Source organism: Phasianus colchicus, chromosome 15 (assembly GCF_987193195.1).
Source record: "Phasianus colchicus chromosome 15, bPhaCol1.hap1.1, whole genome shotgun sequence".
NCBI classification, from domain to species: domain Eukaryota; kingdom Metazoa; phylum Chordata; class Aves; order Galliformes; family Phasianidae; genus Phasianus; species Phasianus colchicus.
This window is the reverse complement of record NC_143450.1, coordinates 13911026-13937982: the sequence shown is the minus strand read 5'-3', so window position 1 is coordinate 13937982 and position 26957 is coordinate 13911026. Positions and strand designations below refer to the sequence as shown.

The 26957-nt window shown below is 43.7% G+C and overlaps 2 protein-coding genes across 3 annotated transcripts in view; both read right to left on the bottom strand.

Moving 5' to 3' along the window:
• Positions 1-360: 360 nt before the first annotated feature.
• TBC1D9B (TBC1 domain family member 9B) lies at positions 361-18800 on the bottom strand. Of its 2 annotated transcripts, XM_090150603.1 has the most exons (22): positions 18593-18800; positions 17084-17194; positions 15919-16037; positions 14635-14863; positions 13746-14004; positions 12991-13198; positions 12653-12865; positions 11991-12152; positions 11276-11426; positions 10683-10897; positions 9866-9983; positions 9181-9466; positions 8363-8492; positions 7592-7690; positions 7035-7103; positions 6106-6346; positions 5654-5719; positions 5424-5495; positions 4963-5013; positions 4113-4160; positions 3561-3667; positions 361-2784 (listed from the first exon to the last, which is right to left on the bottom strand). In XM_090150603.1, exons 1-22 carry the CDS (start codon positions 18708-18710, stop codon positions 2092-2094), a joined length of 3765 nt encoding a protein of 1254 aa, XP_090006729.1. In that variant the 5' UTR covers positions 18711-18800; the 3' UTR covers positions 361-2091. The 2 variants fall into 2 exon arrangements, with proteins under 2 accessions (XP_090006729.1, XP_031454157.1); XM_031598297.2 differs by lacking the exon at positions 4963-5013 and having other exon boundaries at positions 18593-18799.
• A 637-nt stretch (positions 18801-19437) lies between these two features.
• RNF130 (ring finger protein 130) overlaps positions 19438-26957 on the bottom strand; it is a 41947-nt gene continuing 34427 nt past the window's right edge. Inside the window, exon 8 of the mRNA XM_031598295.2 lies at positions 19438-24263. Coding sequence (XP_031454155.2) covers positions 24154-24263 — 110 coding nt within the window. The 3' untranslated portion in view covers positions 19438-24153. The remainder of the gene's footprint in view (positions 24264-26957) is intronic.

The following is a 26957-nucleotide window of genomic DNA, read 5'->3' as shown; positions in this document are numbered from 1 at the left end:
CTGCGCGCCGCGGCGATGGCGCCGTGCTGATCAGCGTGCCGCCTCCAAAACCAACCCACCCCCTTCCGAACCCTCAGTTCGATCCCAGCCGTCTTCACAAGTGAAGACTGATTGCAAGCCGCTGAACAGAGGTTTGCAGTGCTGTGTTTATTAATAAGGTGTATGCTTATAGGTAAGGGTAACTAAGCATACGTAATAACAACAAAAATGTTAAAAATAATCAGTACTAATGATAAATAATAAGAAAAAATAAAGTGGCCTGATGCCAATTACGGCAATCTAGCACTTGCAGCTACCTGCTGTGGCAGAGAACATGCAGTCGTTGCTGAGCTCAGAGAAATAAAAGGCAGCCGAGGTGGCCTGGTGGTTCTGGTTCGTTTATTGAGTACATGACAGACAGACAGACAGTGTAAAATCACAAGTAGTATTTGTACTTTAAAAAAATTACAATAAATTATTGAATAATTAGTAAAAGCAGTTTAGCTAATGGCCGCTCTCCAGCTACAGGGCAGAGGCAGAAAAAACAAGAAATATGTACCAGCTGTGAATACATACAGATAACGTCACAAAGGAATTCACATGGAGAAGCACACCGAGTAGTGTTAATGGGAACATCCGACTGCAGGGGTCCTTCCCCTCCTTTATATGCCAAATGCCAGCCCGATCCTGCAGCACTCCTTGCCTTCAGCACCGGATCTGCTCCCGCTGAGCACCAGCATCTCCCCCGCTGGCCCTGTGAGGCAGATGCCTGTGCACTGAGATGAGTTTATCTGTTCAAACAGCATTAATTTGTCTTTCTCGGAGCGGATGCTCTACCACCAGAAGGCTGACTCTTAGTCTCTTCTCACCGAGCAGTCGCTCATTGTTCCAGTTATTTCATCTCTTTAACTGAAATGAGACCTACTCTGCTCAGGTTTCTCATAACAGACTGATGGCAGAGCATCACAGTGCTCTGAATTCTCCCTCGTTAGGTGTAAATACCTTCTGATGTACAGTACTTTCTAAGAGCACGTCCAAGGCTAGACACTTCATACGAGAGATGTTCAGAAAGGACACACTGAGCAGCTGCAGGTGGCACAGCACTCCTACAAATCCAACCCAAGCGTACACAAGGGCTGGCTGAGCAGAGCATTCTTAGGGGTCTTATTAAAATTGGACCCATCACTAGTTAGCAAAAATAGAGAATTAGCGAGGAAATACATGTATTCTGTACCAAGAAGGAAAGTCCAGCAGAGCAGTGTGCCACTATTCTGTAATGCTGAGGCTGATTCACTGTTCAGGAGCACGCTCCCTTCTTACAACCATCATAAGCCCATTGATTGGCCTAATATTACTGCTGCACTGAAGTCAAGGAGCTTTTGGCTTCCGAGAGAAAGTAGAAACAGTAACTTTTAAAGAACTGCAAAAGCTAGAAAACCAGGTTTGTCTGAAAAATGTCTCCTGAATGATGGAGAAAAGTGTTCATGTTATGAAAACAGCAAATCTCGTCTGAAAGAAACCTGCGGATCTGAGAAATGTCTGTGTTTAGATCTTAGGGCGCTGGGAGCAGTGGCGCACATCTGCTTTGTAGCTGCTGAGTCACAGAACAGCACTGAAGAACTTACAAGACTATTTATAGGTCAAGGTCCTATAGCACTTGAGAACACTGGGTGAGTTCTCAGATCGGCAGCCAGAGATGAACATGGTTTCAAGCCAGGCTGCATCTGCTGTGCAAATTACACAGGAATCTACAGCAAACAAGGGCAGGCAAGGAGCAGTTACTGTCTGAAATAAAACTTCATTAAAATAAAAGATTGCAGAAGTCAGACATGCATAATTTATGGTGGTAATTCTGTATGTCAGGGGCTATTAGGTTCTAACGGCTCTTGAGAATGTAAATCTAATTCTGTTAACCTCAGGAGCAGAAAAAAAGCACCTACACAGAACAATCACTGTCTGATGCCCCTTAGCAAATGGAATCTACTGTAATTGTGTAGTTAATGGTCTCTGAATAAATAAAAAAACAACCCTGAACACAAAATACCAAACCATCCTGCCATCTGCCACATTATCCCCCTGTTTTATTTCCCAAAGGCAATGACTGCTTTGAGTTCACCCTGACACAGAAGAAAGCTCATAGTCACTGGATGAACTGAACTGCCTCTCTACCTTCTTCTGATCTTTGATCTTTTGGAGAATGTTGACTTTTTTCTCAAAATAGTTTACAAGAGCTGTCTCAGTCAGCATGGAAGCCAAGATCTGCTCAAAGGAAATAGACCAGTCAGTATCAATGGTACTGCCGTACCTGGCAGCTGAACTACCACCTTCACAGCCAACTAGGACCGTGTCATCTGCAATGTCTTCACACTGCAAGGAGCCTGTGCTGACCATGGAGTAGGAAGACATGGACATATCGTCTTTGGTTTCATCATCTGATAGCAGCTGTAAAGGAGAGCCTTGTCCTTCCCCTGAACCATCTCCTAGAGTTTGGTTCTCCTGCTCAGTTTTTTCAGGCTGAACATCTCTGCAGGTTTTGTCTTCATGGTCAACTCGGGGTTGCTGCTCCACTGTTGAGTTCTGACTCTGTTCAGATGTAGGCGACTCCTCTTCACTCACGGGATCTTGGCTACTGTTTGTTTTGCAGTCCTCAGACTTCCTTATGGGTCTGTTGGAGAACTTTTTCCCAACCTCCCCAATTCGCAGAAGGAGGCTGGCGACAGTGGCAATAGCATGGTACAGCTCTTGCTCTACTGGATCCTCACTGAACATGTTGTAAAGGGTCTTGCATAACTCTATGAATTGTTCCTTTCAAAGACAAAGACCAAAATCAAATTCAAGGCTGCAAAAATTGACAGCAGTAGATGAAACAACAGGTTCCATATTGACTGACTCCTACTTTATTTGCTTCCATACGAAGTGGCAACTTACTTTACTGATTCAGAACAATCCCAAATTAGGCAAACTCCACTCTATGCTATAGAAGCTAAATTGAAACACAGCTAGGAACTTAATAGTGACAGTACTTTTGCTAACAGGTGGATAGTATGCTAATATTCACTCCTGAGAAAACCTGAGGTCTTACTTCTGTCCTGCTACTCTTCTGTAGCCAGCTTCTACATACTTCCACAGTGGTATAAAAAGCACCCATAAAGGAAATTAAGAGAAAGAAAAGATCACATTAGTCATAAGACTCTTTCCTGTAACCACATTCTTTGCTCTCCACCAAGCAGCCTCAAGTTGAGGCAATGCAAAAAACAGAATAGCCAAGCCAGCTTATATGACTGATGGCTCACTTCAAACATATTGCTGTGGAGGGAAAACAAAGGTCTTACAGGAAAAGATGATCTGGGAGGCATAGAATCAAACATTTGACTAGAGGAAAGAAAGCAGTTTGTCAGCCTGCTGCAAGCCCATCTAAAGAATTCAACACAAGCATGTAGAATTAGGAGCTTCTACAGCTTACTACACCAGAATAGCAGAGCAACCTACTGCATGGACTGAACACACTAGCAAAATGACTGTCACAGTTCTTCAACAAGCTGTTAGTCACCTAACTGGAAACCTTCAGATTCACTTCTTACCTGACTCATTTTGGGGAGATCTTTAATAGTTTCCTTCTTGGACTCTTTTTCCTTGGCCCACATTCTTAGGTAGTATCTATAGTCCTGTGGGCTGGTACCTTTCTCCTCTGCAAAACATGACCAAGCCTGGTGGTTAAAGTTTCAGATTTCACGTGAGCACCATGGCAGCAAAGATCACATTAGAAGCAGGTTTTATTGTCTGTTCAGGAAAGCATCTAGCATTTGGATGGCTGGAGGCTGCACTGTTTCCTGCTGGTATATCTGGTAAAGTTCAGTAGAGCAAAAACTTTACCACTACTGAATTAGCTTGACTTCTAATAAATGAATTCTATTAGTCAATAACTTACCAATTTGATTTTCAAATGTTATGACTTTGGTACATTAATGCACTCATGCAGTACGGCACGAGAGAGCTATTTTGCAGCTCATGTCCTACTTTACCAGTGTCCATGAGGGACTCTTTGAAAGGTCTCCTTGACACAACACAGGATAATGAGATTGCTAATGTTAAAGAGACAAGACTGGAATGTGGTCTATTTATAATGAAATTACCTTTTTCTTGACCACTGTCATTTCTCCTTCCTTTCTCTTCTTGGGTTTCTAAAAACAATGAAATTATAAAAATAGTCATTAACATCTGACTTTCAGGAACACAGCACATGAAGAACATAAGACAATTCATATCCAAATTACAATTATGGACAAATATATTTAATATATCTCACACTCCCACTTCATGGTTGGAGGAGTGAACAGAACAGGACAGAAACAAGAGGTGATGGAATAAACAGGAAAAAGAGAAGCCACACCAAAGAAGTGGTGAAGAGGTGAGGTAGAGGGTGGAATTCTAAAAGAAATGGTGAAACAAACATGAAATACAACTACTAATACCATGGCTTAAAGACAAAGAAGTTCACAGCAAGTTCAAAGCAAGATGATGAATGGAAAAAAACAACAATACTGAGCATATAGGATAAGTGACTATTATCTGTACTGGCAATTACTCATTGACTGAGCAGACATTTTGAGAGTGACGTGCAGAGCCTAACTTTATGGATTGCACTTCTACTTCCCTATATTGCTGCTAGACTAAATAGGAAGTCCTGTCTTAGTTCAGTGTTCAGATGGCCACCTAGCACCAAACAGTGCAACTACTCCTTTTTTTTTCTTTTTTTTTTAGCATTACTGTATTTTTGTAAATATTAAGCAAAAAACGCACTTTGATTTCCCATTAAATAGTTCCTATTTTTTCAAAGGTTGAAACACAATAATAAAAACATAGTTGAACTGCCACAAGAGAGGAGAAGCATCAACTTGAGTATTTAAAATAGCATGTTGGTGCTGGTAGATAATATCAGCTATATAACTGGGCTCAGTATGTCCACATAATCCAAGGACTGACCTTGAGACTCACAGTGCAGGCAGAAATCCAGCTCTGAGACAAAAGGAGATACTGGAGCAGCAGTGAGAGGGGTTGAGGAGAAAATATCCCAGATAAAACAGAAGAAAAGGCCACACAGAGACAGACAGAGAAGGAAACAAAAACAAGAAGAGAGACAATGAGACTTGCATGAAAAACCCAAGTTGAGGTGAAAGACAGGAACTGGCAAGAGCACACTGCTCCTCTTCAGCAGCATACAATTGTGCTTCAGAGCCATGTCCTGCATGACATGAGTGCTGAGCAGTTTAAGCTCAAAACTTCTTTCCTATCAGGCAATAACAACAGTCAACTTGAACACATTATAATCTTAACATATTGCCATCGTGAGACCATGCCTTGCAAAAATCACCAGTCACAGCACATAGATTTGTGCTTGGATTCCTGTCTAAACTGAGAGGTAAGGACAGCAAGCATTGCATTACCTTCTGTCGTAACATCCTCTGTGAAATAACTTGTGGCCTCCAAAGCAGACTCCGTCTCCTCTGGATTCAGAGCTGTGCTTACAGAAAAAGAAATGTTAAGATCTCTAAGGTAACTGAACAAACAATAGTATTATCCATTTTGTTAGCAAAACTTATGAGACATCTCTTTTCAGTTGCGTGTCAGAACACACCATGCTCACCAGTAGCAGCTTATGGAAGCAATCACTCACCAGGAGGCAGATGCAGTTTGTAAAGTACTTTGAGCTTGTCAGTGAGGTCGCCATGGTACATCCCACCTGCAAGTGAAAAAAACCCCACAAAAACAGAGGGATAAGAAAAACAGCATTCAGGAATAAGAATCACTCTCTACACACAAGCTCAAAACAAAGTAAGTTTCCATGCAGTGAGGAACTGCTAAACTGTACAAAGCCCTCTGCAGAAGCCACAAAGAAATCCACAGCAGCAAAGTTTCATCTTGTAGGTTTACCACCTACTGTTTCCCAAAATGAGAGACTGTCCAGCAGCAAAAATGCATCTTTAGTTCTGCCTGAAGAACTAAATCCTGTAAGGCTGCCACCCTCCCTTCATAACAGTTCAATCATCAGCATCTCCTTTTAGTCTTCTGCTTGGAAGATGACAGAAACATTTTTTGTAATATAACATCTCCAGAAATACCACTTACTCATCCCTGTCACAAACTCCTTGAAGTTAATGAGAGAATCCCTGTTCTCATCCAGAAGCCGGAACAGGCGCCCTGCTAGCACAGGGGTGTGTGCACCACAGGACCAGGGGGTCAAAGTGATGAAGAGCTCTTTGAACTGCTCCATGTCTATGCGATACTGCTCCAGGTAAGGCAGGCTCTGATCTCGGCGGGCAGCTGCAGCACGATTATTTCCCCAGTAGCAGCTCATCAGGTACTTTGCCTTTGGAGGGAAATAAGTCAGGTTATATTATACTACAACAAGCCAATAGAGTGGAGTCTTTCATATAGCTCAAAAACAGCACCAAATGAGAAGGGACATTTCAGGACACGCTGTTATCTTGCCCATTATTATGAGCATTACTTCACTACAAATAAGTACGAAATGGAGGAAGAGACACAGATTTCACTAAAAAACAAAGAACAAGTGAAAAATACAAAAAAAAAAGTTTGTTTTTTGTTTGAGTAAAACGAATCTCATGCTTTATGCAAGGAGAGCATGCAGATTTTAGAACTCTGGCCTCCCTGAGTCTATAGCATCATGCAATTGAGCTTGCATGCAAGTGAGCATAGTGTGATTGAGCTTGAGTGACTTTGGGAATTGCACCTGGGTGTATTTAACAACACCTTCAATGAGAAATAAAGGCATAGCACTTAAGTAATTGTGTTACAATTACAGAGCAGGTTCATGGCAAACTTGAAAATAAAAACTGAAGTACAAGTCAATCCTAGTTCCACATTCTAAGTACTATGTGTCATTTCTTTCCATTGTCTCTAAACCCTTTCTCTGAATGAGCATAATTCAAACACTGTGAATGAGGTCTGACCATCTTTACAAAAAAAAAAATTGTTCAGTAATAGAGCCAGTCTCACCAGCACCACAAGAACAGAATCCCATATTTGCTTCTTACCTTAAACACTACATATAGCTCTTCTAGTTCTTCAATAGAGAAACCAATATCACCTGACACAGCCCGGACCTAGTTAAGGGGAAAACAGAAAGAGTAATTTCTTTCAAACCTACCCAAATTAAACATGACTCATCGAAAGATCTGTGAACATATAAGCTAAGAAAAGATTTGCAAGAAAACATGACAAAGGAGAGGAGAGAAAACATAACTGCTCCAATACTTCACATTGCTAAGGATTACAGGTCAGGAAGACAGCTTCTAGTCAAGCAAAAACTGCTGATATTTGAGCAGTTAGTAAAAAAACTACTGTTATAACTTCCTGTTTCTGCAGCCCACAGAACAATGTGCTGTCCCTTCCTTTTGTTTTTATCAGATTCAGTTGAACAAAAAACAACAGTGAAAGAAACAGATGAAATTTTCCACCTGGAACATGGGAGATAGTTGCAATAGATGTGGATGCTCCTTTTTAGTCATGAACCCTTCTGTAAAACTCCCAAACATGTTAGCATGCTTTCTAAATGCCATTTTGTAGCTCCTTTAATCTGGGAATCACATACCACACTCTTCTTGGCTGTATCCTCCAGAGACTGGATCACCTTCAGCCTTTGTTTAAAACGCATTTGTTCAATATCATCTGCCTTCAAGTTGCTAAATTTCTATGAGAAAAGAAGAGACTGGGTCAGCAAAATATCCTGAAGAATGAATTATGCCTGTTCAATCACATGCTTTTTACAAACCCTACTGTCCCTCCGAAGACAATCTAAAAACCCTACAAATACTTCTACCAGCATCAAGTAGGTGAAAAAAAAAAATCTTTCTCTCTATTAACCCCTGTCCCAAAAAATAAGTCTTTTAGAATTCATGAGAAATCCATCAACAGAGGTTTCTAAAGATCAGCTGGAAAGGCATCTATCAAGACACAACTACAGATCCTGTAGAGTGGCGCAGAGAAGAAACTATACAGCTTGTCATTCCTTCCAGCCCCATTTCATTGTAGGACCCATATGAGATTCAGCTAGAAACAGCACAGTTAATAAGCTTTTCCACCAATTATGTCAGCCAATTAAATGAATTTGTAACATTCTTTTAAAAGAGAAACAAAGGACATGATTTTCACCAGTCTCTACTGACACTGGAGAGACTATTTGGAATTCACATTAGCTGAAAGTTAGGCTTTATTTATTCCAAACAGGAGGATGAATGGCTTGAGCCTGCACTCCTTGGGCACCTCAAGCCAATAATGCAGTTCAAGTTCCATCTGGATAACCATAAAGGGGGATTATTAGAAGAGAAAAATCAGTTGGGTAAAAACTAAGCCAGAACCTGACCTCATAGGATGTTTTGATGAGGTCAAAGATGTCAATTTCAAGTGGTGGGTCATCCCCACTTGTCAATAAGGCATGCAGGTGTGGAATAGGAGGTGAGACACTCTGCCTGTTAACCACGTTGTCCAAATACCTGTGGAGAAAAAAAAACAGAGCAGATGCAAGACTCCTGGATTAATGTCAAGAAAGGAAAAGCAGTAATATCCTAAACACATAACTCCCTACTCCTTTGTATTATTAATCTAAACATTTAGGAAAAAAATTCCCAACATCTTACAACACTATCCTCAACATCTCCCATGTAGAGGTGATTTTCATTTTAATTTTGAGATATCTATTCTTTTCAAAAGTAGGCTCCCAGAGGTACACTGAAGATCTTGCAGAACATAGGATAGATTCACTTTTGAAGCAAGCAAATATTTTATTTACTATAATTGGGAAATATCTGCTTGATAAGGTTTTACGTTACTAGAGGGCTACTCCTGCCAGGACTTGTTCTTAATAATGGATTAGAATTCTTCTGTGTATTTTGGGTAAGTAACCTCATGGAGTTCGAATTCAAACTGAGAAACAGGAATGCAGTATGCCACAAAGCAAACAACTCTGGATTCCTCCATACTGAGCCAAAAATTTGTTTCAGCTGCCACAGAAATCAACAGCAATCCTCTCTAGTGTTCAAGTTTCATCCTAATCTGGTATCTGTGACCTCCTACGTAATGGAATTCAGGGGAATGACAAAAGAGTCTCTCTTATCTGACAGAAAGGAATGATAACTAAAAGGGGTACTATCACTATTCATTTGTAAATAAGAAGAATGGTACCTGCCCAGAATAGTCATTGCTTCACCTTCATCACAGCACTGTAACAACTTCTCCACGTTGGCATCAAGAATGGCCAATGACACCTGCAAGATAAACTTGATGCCCTCATAGAAAAAACAGTCAACAATGACAACAGCACTTTCAAAGGGCATGACACTGAGGAAGAGTGTGAGAAACCAAGAAAGGGATATGGTGGAAATCACTCCCAGCTCCTGCATCTTTTCTGACAGTTGTGGAAGATACTCTCGTGTAAGTTCTTCAAAGATGCCCTGGTCCACCAATGCACCTGGGAAAAGAAACAAGAACAATGGCAGGACTCAAATTTGTTGGTCTCATGATACTATAACTGAGCTAATTAATTATTAAGCAAATCAGTGTGAGTTCACTTTAATTTCAGCTTCTTAAACTAAACAGAAATGAATATATTTGTTACCCTATTCTCAATAAGCACCACATACATAGATGGAGATTATTCCTGACTCCATCTTCTTTGTTCAGTAGTAGTGTACAGTATCTCGTCCTGTGCTTCCATTTACACACACAATTTAAAAGGGAAGAAGCCTGTCCTTCGTTATCTTTAAAATGCACCACATTTAATTAATTCTGAGGAAACAAAATATTACTGAGATGCTGATGGAACTGAGCTGAAAATCCAAGCTCCAGCATGAATTTGACAGAGACTCACCCACTACTCTTGTGTTGTAGTAATCTGGCAACATCCGCTCACATAAAGCCACTAGGAGCCAGAAAGCCTCTTCCTCATTGCAGTATAACAGCAGCACTGATGTAACAATGTTCATCGCCTATGTTTCAGCAGCATTAAATATGCAGAGAGAGAGAGAAACGTGAAGATGTTCACAAAAACTCTGTCATTACGGATCAGCTGAACTTAAAAAGCATGATTCTAGCAGAGCAGTCTCATGGGACTGAGAGTCAGATCTATTTCCAGCTTTTACTGGTATCTGAGTCACTAGGTGACCTTGAGCCAATTTATCTTCCTGTTTCAGTTCCTCTGTTTGTGAGGCAGCAGATAATATAACTACTCTTTGTCAGGCACTTAATTTATGTGATAAATGGGTTTTTCCAAGTTTGCAGAAAAAGCTTTGATTATAACAGAGTGACAGAGTAAGACCTCTGACTGCAGAGCAATACACAATATGAAATTAATTTCTACCAAGTTGTTTCACTAACCAGCAACTACTTTCATTTGTGATATACTGCAATACATGCATCATCATTTACTTCATTTACTTGTTCATTTCAGGGAAACCAGGAGATGTTTTTCTCAAACTAGGGAAAGCTCTAGCAGGAAAACTGCTAAAAGAATTTGTCACTACACTTAACAGAAATATGCAAAGTCTACGTACATAAGAGATCCTTATAACACCACCATTTATTTCAGCATGAAGGAAAAGCATGAAATTGAAAAAAGAATTGCTGAAAAGCTCCAGTACAGTCATGGTCACCATGTAGGGCTAACAAGGCTAAGAATTCTTTCTTACCTGACAGTATCCAATTGTTGGATTCCTGAATGCATAAGCTGTTAAGACTCTCCGGAGAGCAGCAATTCCCAACTCATTCTGGAAGGCAGGATGTTCTGGCATAGAACGGTGCAGATCTCTCTCAATCTCTTCTGTAGCAAGATTGTACTTTCCCATTGACTTTTCCACAAGATCTGCATAGTAACCAGGATGAGTGACCATCTCATTCCAAGCCCCTGTAATGACAAACAAACACTGCTTCACTTCTTGAGCTTTAAAATAGAGATTTTATGCCCAGAGAAGAGGCATCTGGGAAGCATTACATCAACTCAATAACTGCAAACAGATACTGAAATATAGCAATAAACCTGGTGGAGTGTAGGTCCCAACACTGAAATCCACACGAAGGCAATGAAAGAGCTACTATACTCATAAAGTCATGTCAGGAATGCAATCATTGCATTTTTGTCCAATAACATCACAAAGTATAATTCATGTGGAGTTTGCTCGTGATTTATTTCTTCCGAAACAAGCTGTGATTTATACCTTTTCCTCTGAGACATGCAAAAAACTTATTTCTGCAAGCTGCCAAATCATCCTGCACAACTTCCTACCTGAGAAAAGGAGCCACAGTTCTCCACGAAGATTCTCTGGGATTCCTTTCTGCACCAGCTCCCTAGTCTTGGTAGTACGATACATACACATCCCTCTCCCATATTCAAAGAAATGAATGTTCCAAGACTCTTCCTTCATCTTCTCCTTTGCCTTCACAGGAATAAATATGGCCATTTTAGGAGATTAAAGCGTTTTTATGCTTGTAGGACAGGTGATTTCTGGGTACTCAAACCTACACTTCACAAAAGAAATGCACTGTGACATTTAAAGGTTTAATTCTTCCTGCTGAATAAAAAGGCTGTATGCTAATCTATGCTGTTCTGAATCTGTTACAATGGTAACATGGGCTGTGCAGTGGCATTACATTTACACAAATGCAAGCAGAACCATGGTCTAAGATGACTGCCCAGGAAGCAGAGATACCAGATATTCTCTGCTACTTTGATATGAAGAAATGTTCTTCACAGATAGCAACTGCATCTCAGAAGCACAGTAACACAAATTGCTCAGCCCCTACTCATGTATCTCTATACTGATACAGTGAGCTGATGGTCAGGTTACATCTACACAGCACTATCATGGTGACAGTGATACTGCAAAGGTGACAGAAACTAGGGAGAAAATGCACTTACAGACTCTCAGAGCAAGACAGGAAATCTGCTGCCTACTACAAATTATTCACAGTTAATTGCTTTAAGTTAAAATATAATTTACCCCTTTGGGTCCCAAAAGCTCCTCAGAATTTCTTCTGAAAAGTTTGAGCAGTCCCTGGGATGCTGTTGGCACTTCACCAGCACAGAAGTTGACAGGTCGATTGTTGAGAGCAGATGTGGGGCTAACTGCAAGAGGGCTGCTGGAAGGCAACTCCGGAACTTCCTGGAAAATAAAAACACTTACTGTGATTAAAAAAAAACACAACAAAACTTATTTCTACAGTTGTAAAGTTGGCCATACATGGCATATCTGCCAGACTGGAGACAGAGCCGGCAGAGAAGAGGTGACAACTGTTCTGACTTTTCTGTATTTCTTAAACATCCATCAAGAACTATGCCAGTATTCCAACCTCTCACTCAATTTCAAGACAGCTTATGCTATTAATAGCAGTGAGCCTATGGGAAAATGATTCAACACGATTGAGTCTGCTCAAGACAGTAGGTAAACCTAAGCAGTGATCTGATTATGTAAATTAGCCTCTAGAGCAAAACAGCAAAGCAACTGAGAAATGAGCAACAAAGCATTCGAGCTGAGGCAGCCTCTCTCCTCTGCTCATGGGCCAATAAAAGGAAATGCTTTGCTGCTAGGAGCGCTGTAGCACAATGTAAGGAGGATTACTTTGAAAGATGGGCAAACGCTCCTCCCATCTACTTCCTTAGTACCTCACATCCAGGATCACCCAAATTCCACTTCCATTCCCTGTCGCTGATGAGTGGTTTCTTGGATGGTGTTCTCTGCAAGAAGTCAGAGATTCTCTGCACCAAGAAATCTCGGTCCTTCAGATTGGCAAAGAAGAAGGTCATTTTACTTTTAGTGCTGATGGACAGAGGGCTGGGCAAGACGCTGGAGCTATCTGCCTTCTCAACTATTGTCACCTAGAAGACAAAGACAAGGGCCATTTGAATCTAGCAGATTCTCCATTAGCTGCCAAGCACTACAACAGCTAGAAGCATATGAAAGATAAGATAAGCCTGTAGTCTTAATTACAGCTAATCCCCACCTCCCTGAGAGGAATGATGAGATGACAGGCCTCCTCTGCCTTGCTGGCAAAGCAGATGTAATTGTTGGAAACAAACATCTGACCAGGAATGTGCATCTTGTTGAATGGTGTCCACAACGTGCAGTCTGTGTGTCCATCCAGGCATTCATCCTTGGGCAGTCGGAAAGTGGCACGGTAGCATTCATTTTTGGCTCGAGCATCAAGATCTCTGGGGAAAAGTAAAAAGCAGTCCTCAGAGCTTTTTTCTTACTTGAGAAAAATACTCAAACACCAATGTAAGCGTTCATTCCAATCATAAATTCCAGCCTGTGCTTTAATTCTTACTATTCACTTCTCTAACTGAGATGCCACCTCTTATCTGACTTTTCTTTCAGCCTTCAGGCATGCTTCACTGACAAGGTATGTCCTGCAATACAAGCAATGCAAGTGCATCTTGGAACAGAAATCTGAGAAACTTAAATGTTACACTGGATTCTGAAACTGCAAAGAAAAGGATTTTCAATAGTTTCTAGTTGAAAATTCATTCTAAGAATTCCTCGTCTATATCTTCATGCATGAGAAAGACGTGAGGGCTTATGCGAATTAAATATCAACTTGGGATGGAAAAACAACACTGGGTAGAGAGCTAATGACTGAAATAAGTGATGCAGCCCCTAGTGTGAGAAGAATCCAGGGGCACCTTGAAGGTATGTAGTAAGGCAGATTTCTTACTACAATTCCTGTTTCTCTGTCTTCTCCTTGCTGAAAACACACACCTTTTTAGTGCAGAGATGTTCTTCAGAGGCTTCCTGGGCTTTGGGAGGGACTTGTCCTGCAGGAAGCTCTCATTATCCAGCAGCTGCCGCATAGCGATGTTAGCCAGCTGCTCCATCAACTTGAAGGTCTCATTGATGTTAAGAAACATGGAAAAATAAAGCTCACTGTCCCTTGTGCTGACTTTAATGCACTCAGGGAACAGCAGTGTAGCATTTTTTTCTAGCTGAGTTACATCCACCCACTGAATCACCAGCGTCACTGGAGGAAAAAAGTCACAAACAGCCATTATTACAATTTGAGACAAAAAAAAAAAATGAATGAAGCTCAAACAGCAAATGTGCTCTTCATGAGTGGTACTCTTCTCCCCTTACACACAGGCAAATCCTTTCTTTATGCTTTTACTGATTTCTCCAAAAATACTTGGAAGTAACTTTTGGGAGCAACTAGAAATAATACAGTTCCAAAAGGTCTCTCTTCCATCCAGCAAATGTTTTCAATTACAATTACTAATGCTTTCATTCTTTCTTTCCAGCAAGTTAATTCTGGATTCTGGAGATCAAGCTCTGTAAATACTAGGTGGTGGTTCCAAGCAAAACTCATCAAAGTCAAAATACTGCTTGGTTCTTTAATTCAGCAGAAGTAAAAGCCCAGGTGTGCAACCTGAGAACCTAAGGCATGTGTTGAAAAAAGACTCAGGCATTTTAAACTTCACTAAGTGCTTCTGAGAGAAAGAACTGAACTACATGTTGAGCCAGAGCTCAAAACATTCATAAAAAGAAAAAATCCCATCAGCTAAAAAAACAAACAAACAAAAAAAACCCACATAAAAGATCGACCAAATCAAAAAGATCATGGGAAATTGCAGAAAAAGTCAAGTTTATAACTCACCCTCTTTGCCCAGAAGGAAGGAATAGAAACAGAGGTGATTGACAGTGAGGTACAGCCAGCCCTGCCTGGGTACACGTCCCTTCCAATAGCTGCAAGAATAGTAATTGACCAACTTCTCCACCTCTGGCATCCCAAACTGCTTCCGCATCTTCAGTTCAGCCTCTTTGAATTTACCTGGATCCTCTTCACTCTGAGGCTGCTGGTTCTTGTTCTCTTCAGCTATAATTCCCTAAAGGACGTGGGAATAGAGGCACAGAGATGAGAAATGAAAGGGAATGCCTGCTGACAGATATAATATACACTGAAAGGTGATGGCAGCCATCCAGAAGACAGAAAGAAGAAATGTGACACAGCAGTTATCATTTCTCCCGTCAAGTCAGAGTAATAGCAAAGACATGTAGAATGAGCAGATAGTCTGCTGGGAGCCTATAAGCTGATTTACTTCTGAACACATGCAGCTAATGTTCATGTTTAACATCTGACTGAATTTCTCACAGCTGGTCAGGTAACACTTAGAATGCCCAGCAGCAGAACTGAAGTCTATTTTCACTTGTGAGTGTGACAACAGGAAGATCATCTGCCAGGAAGGGCAGAACTCTGCAGGCAGTCAGACCATGACTGGCCAGAAGGAAGAACAAATAACCACAATCTCTCTCACACAGACACACAGCAAATAGAGAATGTGATAGAAGTACTGGAAGAGCCTCAAATTGCTGCTGTTCAATAAAAAACCTGCATGTGTGAGCTTTTACTCTGGAAAATGTACAGGCTGGGAATCTGAAGTGTATTATGTGCACAACAAGCAGAGGCACTTGTTGAATATGAAATCAGTGGAAGTTAGGGCACAGTTCCTTTACAGCTACACCATTACAGGAGTGTGAGCACACTGCTTGCAAACTAGAATTCTCTCCCCCAGATTTGTTGATAGATCAGCCTCAGTTTAACCCTCATGTCAAAGGTCTAACCTGCAAGGATTATATTGAGACACTAGATTTCAGTTAGTTACCATCCTAAGCAGGCTGTGCCTTGAGACCTATTGCTCCTAACCTCCTCCCCTCTACCCCTCCAAAAATGTTTGTCTGGTGTTACAGCCATAAAGTCATCCTGACAACACTGTATGCATTTCATGGTACTTCCAAATGTGTGCATGTCTGAAGAGGGAGCAGAGAGAAGCTCTGCAATGGAGCTCTCACTACTCCCAACCCAATTGTAAAAACAATTCTCAGTACCACCTCCCCATTCTTTATCAGGCTCTGAAGTCTTTCAGGAAAGCACACTCCTTACATGTATCTTGCCCTTGACAAAGGTGGTGATATCTTCTTCATTATCAAAGATGGACAGAGTCTGCAGTAAGTTATTCTCCAGCCATTCCCAGTGCTTCGTGATCTCCTTACGAGATGATCCTAATTGATGGAGTGAAAGACAAAGGGAAGAACAAAGAAAAAAACACTAGAACAAGCTCCTGTTTTTCTCCAAGTTTATAGCAGGAAACTAATAAATACCAAACAGCAATCAGATGTGAAACACATTGACTGTCTACACGTCAAGGATATTTCATACACACCTACATTATGTTTCTAATGAAATGTTTCCATTGCCATTGAGGATAATAAGCACACCAAGACATCAGTCCATTTACCAGTGCAGAGCAGTTTTTTTGTTTTTTTTTTTTTCCCTCCAGAATAAAGCATTCCAATGCTCCAGACAAGAAGTACTTCTTTAATTCCTGATATTCTAAAAGAAAACTAATAAACTTTCAGAAGAAACTTAAAAATTCTGAGTAATCTAAGTTTTTATACATAGAAAGAAGCTGCATTTTGCATGGACAACTGTCAGCACAGAACATACAAAACAAAAAAAGCAACCCAAGTATGCTAGTGTCAGATGCTATGTCCTTTGCTTTCTTACAAAACAAAGTCTCAGTGAAACTTGTATCAGACATTAGTTGTATTTAATCATACAGCCCTCAAGCTTCACAATGGATAAGCTTCAATGTGTAATCAGTGATTTAAGGAACTCTGCTGTGAAAATTTGCTTTCATTAACATATTTCATTCCTTTAATTGTTTCAGAGATCTGCATTTCCTAAAAGACTTATTCAATGATGGAATGAAGCAAAGAGCAAGAAACACAAACAGTTCCCTACAGCTATGGTCTACCTGACTTTTTAAGAGGCAGCTTCAGCAAAAAAACAGTCTTGTCTATTTGGAGTTGGATACCAACCACAAAACACAACCCCAGCTAACGTGTGGTTTCATAAGCAAAAATAACTCCAGGACCTGAAGTCTCAAAGGACTGCAGGGCTTCTGCAGTACAGGTCAGTGGATTTAATAACAAATATAGATATAAATTGCTTTTTGTAAGTTCACTTAATGTCTAGTCCAGCCATTTGACATTGTTTTTGAAGCATGAATGACTTTGGATAATAGGAGATGGCTGTCAGGACGTACCACATGCCACTGCCCAATACACCTGAGAGTCCTGGGTCTGGTGCAGGATACGGTATGGGGCAACTCTAGCACTGGAATCCAAAACTACGTCTAATGTTCCCACAAGGAGACCTGGAAAGCAGAGATACAGAAATTAAAGTAAAATAATATCAAAGCTATTACTCGGTTAAGCAAAAATTCAGCACTCTTATTACAATAAAACAAACAAAAAACCCAGTATTACTACACACCCCTGTGCATTATAACTACATAACAAACAAGAATCAGCACTGGTACTTGGTCAAGGAAACCAAGACGTAAATCCAGTCACTGCATGGAAATTACCTCTGAACCACCTACAGGCAATCCCACTGCTAATGGCTGACATTTAGATGGCAATTAAACGGCCACTACAGCTCATTATGATCCTCTGCCTTCCTAGGAGAGTTCCATAGCAGAAGCAAATGCATTTTTCTCCATGGCATCTGGAGATATTGGGGAGGCAGTTAAAGTGGGATGTCTCCACAATAACATTGTCCGAAAAACGTAGAACAGAGCTTTGTCCCCACCACAGACAACACTCCATACATCTCTTAAGGACTTTCACCACTGTATTCAAATGACTGAAGAAGAATGTGAAGCCTCTGGGATCTCCATGCTTCTGTTACTTACAGTGATTTTAAGAGTCCAAGCTAAATACAAGAGCTTTCAATGCTGTTATCTTTCAGCACCATCTATGCATACAGAATGGAAGATAACGCAACCAAAAGGGACTCAACCAGTTCTGGAGAAGCTGTGACACTCCTGCAAGTGCTTCAGTTAAACAAAGAGAGCAGGAAGAAAACCCAAATTTGGAAACTTTTCAAATCGCGTTACATACAAGCAGGCACTCTCAGAACAAAATGCTGACCACCGTTAGCATCTGCAAGCAAATCCATTTATCTCAACTGCCCGTTTATTAGTTAGATCAAATATTTCAGATGAGCATCCGCGCAGAGTTGGGAAATCCTTAAAGCAAATATGGATGCATCCAGCTCGGCGGGATCTCAGCTCTGGATCTCAGGCTTCTTCTGTGTGGTTGTAGGTACAGGATTAAGGGCTGGTTTTGCACACTTCCCATAACACACTGACACACAAAGCCACGCTCATGAACCCGAGCACAGCGCGACGCCCCCAGCTGTGAGCCGCGCCGAGCCCCCGGCCGTGCCGCGCTGTCGGAGGGGCGGCCGTCGGCACGGAGGAGCTCCGCAGCAGCCCGAGCCGAGCGGAAAGCTCGCAGCAGCAGCAGGGCTCGCTCCTCCCTGTCACAAAACCCGGGCAATTCAGCACCCATCTACTGGCGCATCCCTGGGGGGGGGCGGGAGACGGAAACCCAGCCGCTCGGTGAGCCGAGCCGCCCGCACGGCGCTGCCGGTCCCGACTGGAGGCCGCCCGGCCGCAAGGCTCGTGGCGCGGTCAGGCCTGATCCCGCACCGCGCACCCCGCCCGTCGGCGCCCCGCTCCCGCAGCGCCGTCCCCGCCGCGGCTCACCCGTCAGGCCGCCCCCTTTGCCGTGTCCCCGCCGGCGCTGGAGCAAGAAGAAGGGGTTGGCCCGCTCCGTCACCCACAGCGCGCCGGCCAGCAGCACCTCCTCGGGCCCCAGCCACATCGCGGCGGGCCCCGGGGCCGACCCGGCGGTTCGGCCCGGCTCGGCTCGGCCCGGCCGCACGGCGGAGGGCGGCGCAGGGGAAGCGGCCGGGCCGCGACGCGCCGCAGGGTCACGGCGACCACAGCGCCCCCTGGCGGCCCGGCGCCCTCACGGCAGCGGGGCGGTGCCGTTCTGCCGCTGTGGCGCCGCGGGCAGGGCCGCGGCTCCGGAGAGAGGAGATCGCGAGTTCGAGTCCCTCTCGCGGATTATCTGTGTTCTGATTCGCATTTAACCCTGGGATGATTTAACTTCTGTGTTGGTGCAGTGCTCTAATTCCGGTTGGAGCTTTTGCGCACCGCTATGATACAACTGGGTATGGGCTGGCCGAGCTGTCAAGGCCCTGCCCTCATCGTGGTGGCATGGCTTCATTCTGATCACTAGGTGGGCTGCAGCAGGTGGAAAGAAGGGAAATGAAGGGAGTTTCTGCTTGCTCTGATATCATCATTTAGGTGGCCAACACCTCGGAACATGCATTGTTGTTTCCTATATATTAATGCACCGCTTGAACTGACCTAACAGCCTGAGACTTCCAGGCTCTGATTACAGCAAAATAAAGCAATATTTTCTATACAGTAGGAAAAAAAAAAAAAGCTCTGGAAAGGGACCTTTTAGCAGCGTGCCACAGAACCCTCAGAGCACAGCGCTGGGAGCTCTCAGCCTCCTGAAGTTAAAGACACCAAGCTCACAAAACGTGCTCTTTTAAATTGCTTTTTATTGAAATGTAGTACGTTAGCAAACCCTAATAGGTATACACTATTAACATATTGGCATATACCACGTAACTACAATACAGTGTTATACTTACATCGAAATAGGTCAGGGAGTTCCAAGGGAGCCTCCCGAGGGCCGGAGCGACGCGCCGAGCGCTCACCCTGCAGCGACCAGCCCAGCATGCTGTTGTTTTGCACACACACCAATGGTGGTTGTAGTTCTGTTCCCCACTTGCTGTTATGCCCCAGTCCCAAAGGCAGCCCCGGATTTCCCTGCCCCTTTCTGGTGGATGCGGTGCATAGATGGAGCTGTGGCCACAAGGAGGTGCTCCCAGAGCTTTAGGGTTGTGAACCCCCCCACCCCCCAGTTACACCTCAGCTTTGCAGTGAAATCACTCTGAACAGCTCTGAATAAAACAGTACGCACTTCTTGCTTTGCAGGAATATTAACGCTTAGTTATTAAGCTTTAGGGGGCTATTTGGGGGCAACACTTTATGCCACGGATCTCTAAAACCTGGAGACCGCAGGCGTTACTGCACAAAGAACAAACAGGCAGCCCTTAGCACACAGCACAAGCACTCAGCCCCATGCTGGCTGTGCCAAACGTGCCCCTGGGCAGCAGCCCCCACCCCATGCAGCCCCCCCTGCCCGTTTTGGAAGTGAGTCCAACAAAAGCAGGCATCACACTTTCCTTGATTATTTCCAAGATATTTCCAAGCAACTTTCTCCTGATTTTCCCCCAGTGCAGGTAGCTTGGAGCATCTCTCAGCCCTCCCCTGCTCTGCCCTTACAGCAGAAAAAAGGAAAAGGAGCGATGAGATTTTTAAATATAACAACACATAAGCAAGCTGTCACAGCATGGCACACGCTCTTCTGCATGGCTGGGGCTGGAAAATGAGGCCACGCGTGGATGTGCAGCGAGGGGTGATAAGGAGCAGAGCACTGCCTGCCAATCTTGGGATGATGGGGAGCTCAGGGCTTGGAGCAGCACAGCAGTCCCACCTTTGTGCCGTGCAACTTCCCTTGTTGTAAAACCAGATGATTATTAGCGGAGCAAAAACATAGATGTGTTTTAACAGTTTAGTCAGTGTGCCCTCCAGGAAGCACAGACTGTAAGTCAGCTCAGCCCTGCTACCCCATCCTTCGTATCCAAACAAAACAGATGTGCAGAAGTCCCATAAGAGAGTACTAAACACACATATTTAACTACTTGTCTTTCTTTGGCTTATGTAGGATATCTGGCTATTCCTAAATCGCCCTCACATGCCAAGGCAAGCATCCTAGAAGCAATGGGGCAGCGCAAACAGGCGCCAACACGTGAGCTTACGTAGGGAGTGCTCGTGAGTGGCATTAAGTAAATTTTAACATGCTTCAAATGTAATATTTAATGTTAGCACTATAGGTAAAAAGCACACTTACAGTCTGTTTTTTACTGGCAGTTATCCTCTAAGAACACAAACAAACCTCAGTTTTACAAATGTCTTATGGGAACATGCAGAACTTTCAAAAACAGGAGACGTGGAAAAGGGGAAGGGATGGTGGAATAGCGGGTTTAGATTGCTTGGAGAAACATAAAAGGGTTCTCTTTTTTTTTTTTTTTTTTTGTATGTAGAAGTCATAAAATTAATGCTTTCTGATAAAAAACACTTTTGTTTTTGAAACTTAGAAAATCATCTCCCAAGATACTGACACTACAGCTCTTGGTAGACTGCCATCTACCTTACGTCTATGAAATGACCACACACAGCACCACCACATAGAACAAGAACAACGATGCTCATCAAGCTTTTTTTTTTTTTTAAATATACTGATTAATATTAAAAGGAACATCTCAAACTTACCAGCACAGCCCAGAAAAATCACCCATGCTGCTGTGCTGCCTCTTTCCCATCCTAAATACAATACAGTACACAAGTGCCTGGCACGGCACGTCCCAGCACGTAGGGATCAGTTGCTTCAACCAGACTTAATGTTTCCAGTGTTGCAAGACCTTCCAAACCCACAATGTCCATTACACAACCATCAGCCCCAGCTGCCCCTCAGAGAAACACTAAGGCTGGAAAAGATCATCCAGTCAACCCAAAGATGGGACCTTTCCTTACCATGTCAGACCCCAGCCAGCACCATCGGAGGCAACTCTTGTTCCCCGTTCCTCTGAAACGGTAGTTTAGAAGTAGGGAGATTTAATCAAATACAAATGGCATTATTTATTAATTTGCCATTTAGGGCTCTGTAGTCGCTAACGCTCATTTTAATTTCTATCTGCTTTTTTGAGCTGTCTTCCTCTACTCTGGCACAAAACTGATTGCTTTGTTCAAAACAAACCCAACCCTGCACTGAGGAAGCCAAGCACAACAGGAAGCAATGCGGGGAACTTCCTGACGCAGCCCCAGCGCAGGAGGTGACGGGGCTGTGCCCAGGCAGCAGGGCAGTGCCCAGGGGTGCCCAGCACACAGCACCCCGAGCGGCCAGCAGTGCTCCCACAGCCCGCTCTGCACACTGCCTTGCTGGTGTTAATGTTGGGACTGTGGCACAAGGCACCTCTTGGGTGCTTCTGTGTAGGGAAAATGCACCACGGTGAAGTCCTCCAAGGCCTTGGGAGCATCCCATCCCATCCTACCAACCCTGGCAGCTCCATCAGGAGCCACAATGCCTCACTCTGTTTAACTACAAACACCTGGGCACAGCTTTTTTGCAACCTGACTACTCAACACTGACAAAAACAAGCCCTGAAACACCCCGGAGCAATGGTGTTTTACTTCCGGATGTCTCTGTTCGGAAGTGCCCTGCCCACTGTCGGGAAGATGTGATGATGAAGTCAGGGTTGCTCAACCTGCACCCCATCCCCGTGCACACAGCTGCCACGTGGAGCAGCAAAGCAATGCCTGCAGCCAACCAATCCACCCCGCCCCAGCAAAGGGGCTCCACATCCTTGCCACTTGGTTGGGGAAGGCAGCATTGAAGTTGTGCTCTTGAAAAGTCTGGGGTGTGAGCAGACCTCTAAAGTTGGCTGGACTGCAATAAAAGTGCATGTGGTAAATGGAAACGTGGGTATTATGAGAAAAACCTCTCTAACCTTCACACCACCCCTCCTTGAATTGCCAGGTTAAATGAAGCTGACACACAGCAACAGAACATACTCTGTGAATAGGATCGTTTCCTCATTTTGCAGAGCTGGGTTTTTCTCTTAAACGTGTGTGTTAAAGACACAGCTGAGCCACGCTTCAGGTAAGGATGCACGTCAGTAGACCACTGTACAGTGAAAATAAAAAACTGAGCAGGGGAACTTTTGTAGCAAAAGCTGACAAAATTAAAGCATGGCAGGAAATGCCTTACCTACCTTTCTTTTAGACTTACAGATTTCTCAGGTTTCCTATACAGAGTGAAGCCGTGTTTCACATTACAAGGACAGAAATGCATTTCTACATCTACAGTAACCGAGACTGCAATGGAGAAAATGTTAACGTTCAAACAGCTCTGCATTGTCCAGGAGGAAACAGAGCAGGAGCCCTCACTCTTCACGTCTGCTCATGTGAGGAGCTCTATGGATGGCTGAACTCAGCTTTCCATCTCCACGTTATACATTCAGAAGCTTGAAACCAATCTCTATTTCCCCACTGCTTCTGGCATGCTCCAGTAAAAATGGATTTTTCATGCTGAGTCCCAAAGTAGTCGCTGCTTTCCTTTATTCCTCTGCTTTCTGCATTCACGTTATTGATGTCAGTGGGAAAGGGCATGGCCTGAAGAACGTGTTTGTTGGTTAACTGTTGCAGATCTCAACGTGAGAACAGGATAAGAAGCTTACCTCTCTCCTTTTCTCTGCGTAACGCCAACATGCTGGCTTTTAAAAAACCTCAGTGAAAAATTTGGTGGATTTTTTTAAACCCCTCCAAAAAGAAAAGTAAAGCAAGAAAGAAAGCTAATTAGATTCCTGCATATTTCAAAAAGTCTAATGGTTTTAAGGTAGATCAAGTGCTGGTTCTGTGAACGTCCTCTCTGTAGAAAGAGACTCACGTGACTGGAGCACACGGAAGGACCAAAAACGTATTCTGTGTAGGCCACTTTTCTCCTGCTTCAATAGAAATGGAGAAAAAAAAAAAAAACTAGAAGCATCAAGTTTCTTGAAATCTTTCTGCAGACACAGGGCCTCTCTGCTGCATAACGTCAGACCGGCGTGCTGTCGCCCAGGGGTGAGCAAGTCGTCGGAAACTCAACGCACTTGGAAGGTCCCTCTTGGAAAGGGGTATTTCACAGTAAGGTTATGGGTTGACCAAGCTATATGGAGTGCTTTTACCAGTCACTGGCCAGCTCCTTTGCAACTAGTTCCCTTTCTGACTCCGCCCAACAATTGGGACCATTAAAACCAGCATACCCCTGTTGAGGAGACGCATTTGCAGTACAAAACAAACTCTTAGGACCATCGCAAAGCCTCTTCCGCACCGCCGAGGCCGGGCCCACACAGCTCCCATGCTGTTACTCAGCAACTTCCATCAGACAACCTTGCTTGCGCTCAGAGGTGCCACCCGCAGAAACCACCACAGCTGTCTTCATCTCCGTGACCTAGAAGGCAGGCTCGTGTTCTGGAAAAAGCAGCTCTTCTTCAGACAAAGGAGATCCATGGAAAGAGTACACAACAATAGGAATGAGAAATGAAAACAACAGAAAGAGGGCCAGGAAGGAACGTGGATTCCTTTCAGGTTTTGTTCTCGTCATACATGTCCAAAGCAGGCTCGATGGTGGAGAATTCGCTCTCATAGACCAGACTTCGAGGAGACAGAGAATTGTGATGAAAGAAGTGACTGCCTACAAGAAGGAGAACAAAACCTGGTTAGGGACACACAAAAGAACCAAGCAAAGCATCCCTGTGTGTGAATTCTGACTGCAAACACAGAACATGTGGACAACACAGACCCCTCTTAACACAAACCAACAATAGCTGCGTAGGGCGGATAGCAAAGGAGAGATCACAGCCTGCAAGCCCTCACCATACAGGAAAATTAGCATTTACATTGGTACCACCAGTCACTGAGGCACACCAGACTCTGCTGGCAAGGCCAGGCCTACTGCTGCCTCCTGTCACATCCCTGCTCAGAGTGACAGAAATCGTCTGGCAAAGGCCTGGATGAGGCCACACGTTGCCTTATTCCACAGACTAAACACGCTCCATCTGCCGTGCCATGCTGAAGGCCTGGCCATGAGGTTGGAGGTCCTACAAGCCCACTGGGCCTGGTGCTGATGTGCACCTCATCTTTGTCCCAATGTCTTTGCAACATGAAGTTGACATTTCTGACCCCTGCCCAACCCATCTGGAGGTGCTGCAGGGCTTTGCCTCCATCCATGTGCTGCTTCCAAGCACTGCTTTTCATATGCATGAGCAACCCTGCCGCCAGCAGCGCTCCCAGATAACACAGGTCAAGTCTGAGCAAGGCTGGGGCAAGCCTGAGGTTCGCACTGCGCCTTGCTTTTGGTTTACAGCTTCACAGAACCAGAAACCTTTGCTAGGTGCCCTGTGTCCTGCGCCATGCATGGCAGGAATCTTATGGAAAGAGGCACCAACATATTTTCTTACAAAGAACCATGAAGACCCAGCCCTCTTCTCCAAATGCTGGCGACAGCAGCAATACTTGAAGCGAGCACACATCGCTGCAGACAGAAGCTGGCTCTTCAAGTCCAAAGATGTATATTTTGCTCCCTCTGGAAACATCTATCAGATCAGGCCCTCGGCCAAGATATGAAATTACCTGGTTTCTTGATCCCAGCAGGGATTAGCTGGGAGCAAGGCTGCTTAGATTACAATACACCCAGCACCCACGTAAGCCAAACTCAAGATAACTGAAGAGCTTCCAAGATCATCAAGGAGGAACTCAGCAAACTGAAGTGCCTCCACCTTCAGGCATCAGTGAAGCAAGAAGCTTAGGGGATTGCAGTTTCTGTTCTGGCAGAATTCAGGTGCCTAACTCCTCCTTTCTCTGCCAAATTCTGAGTCCAGCCCATGCCATGCTACAGTGAAGAGCTTACAAAAGGTACCAAGAATTCAGATACTACTGCTCTCAACAGTTCTTCCTTCTTTCCCGCTCACCATAAAAAGGCTCAGAAAAGACAAAGTCTTTACTCCACCATTCTCACTCAGAAACAAAATTCTCAGTATTAAATGAACTCATTTTTGATCACAGAGTTTACCGAAACAAGCACTTACATTGTGTAAGAGCACATGTGCAGGTGTTTGGAAGAAAAGTACTACACTGACACATGCTTTGCAGAAGCTCACACTGGGGTATCACCAAAACCCACCTTTTAGATCTGAAACGTGTCCCAAAAGTTAAAGGTTTCAATTGGATAAATGGAAGAAGTAAAAAGTGTTCTTTGTTTTTTGCTTTCGTAAAACATTGACTTGAAACAATGACGTCCAGATGGTTCAGTCTCTTCAAAACAAACAACAAGCCAACCTACTGTGGAATTGCAGCAGATAAAACTGATTTTGAGATTCTTCTGCTCTGTGTCACAGGTAAGGATCATCTAATTTGTGACAGCCGAGTCTCTACTCGCTGTTGAAATAAACCCTGGGTATTGCTTGTTCCATTCCCCCTTTTCTCCACCCGCTGAAACCTTACACACTGAACAGCCAATGCTGAAACAAAACAAAAGGGGTTCTTAAAGCTGGGTGCTGCTTTTGTTTTCACTACGCAGAAATCAAACAACGGATTAGGAAGCAGACAGCCGCGCAGTCATTTCCTCTGCGTGGGGACACTTCCACTCCAACTGCTTCAAGGGTGAGCTTCCACCAACAGGCAGGCAGGTCAACTGACAACAACTGAAAAATTTATCTGAAAAAGGGCATGTCCAACACCTCTGAAATTCCTTACTGTGATGTTTTCTTGCTTCTTGGCAACAGAATTGTAACCCACCCACTTCCAGGAGGCCGCACACAGACCCGGACTGCTTTGCTTTCATACCACATATGGGACACATCATTCAGCCTTTCTCCAAATGCCTCTCTCCCCATCATCTTTTGTTCCATGTAATTTTTTCACCATTACTCCTTTCACCAGGATTATGGGCATGCTTGACCACACCTCTCAACCCTTTAAAGAAAAAAGAAAGCATATAATCTACCTACCTGTAGATAAAAGACATTGAAACAGAACATCTCTTTGTTTGGTTTGCTAAATCAGATATATTTTTCTTACTGTTTAAGTCAGATTGTGACCAGCTCCTCCAGACACCTCACCAGCTACATGTGGCCAACCCACTACACGTAGGGCTGTGTTCCCATACAATGCTTCTTGACCTCCACAAGGAGGGCAGCACGGGCAGGACACCAGAGCACATTACGGCTGCCATCAGCCTGCACTGTGCTCAAATTCCAGCTGCGGTTCAGTGCTTTTCAACACGTAGACCCGTGCTCTAAATAACCAGATCGGTATCATCACCCACATTTTACAGAGAGGGAAGTGGAGTCAGCAGGGCAAAGCGACACAACTACGCTCTTCTTGCAAC

Bases quoted from the DNA above. Each gene is read 5' to 3' on its own strand.
- TBC1D9B (XM_090150603.1), bottom strand. From the start codon at position 18,710: ATGTGGCTGGGGCCCGAGGAGGTGCTGCTGGCCGGCGCGCTGTGGGTG. The intron at 12,866-12,990 runs GTGGGGATTAGC...TTTGTCTTCTAG, and splicing joins TCATCATTCCTCTCAGGGAG to GTGACAATAGTTGAGAAGGC. The intron at 4,161-4,962 runs GTCAGTCCTTGG...CATTGTTTTTAG, and splicing joins CCTGCACTGTGAGTCTCAAG to AAACCCAAGAAGAGAAAGGA.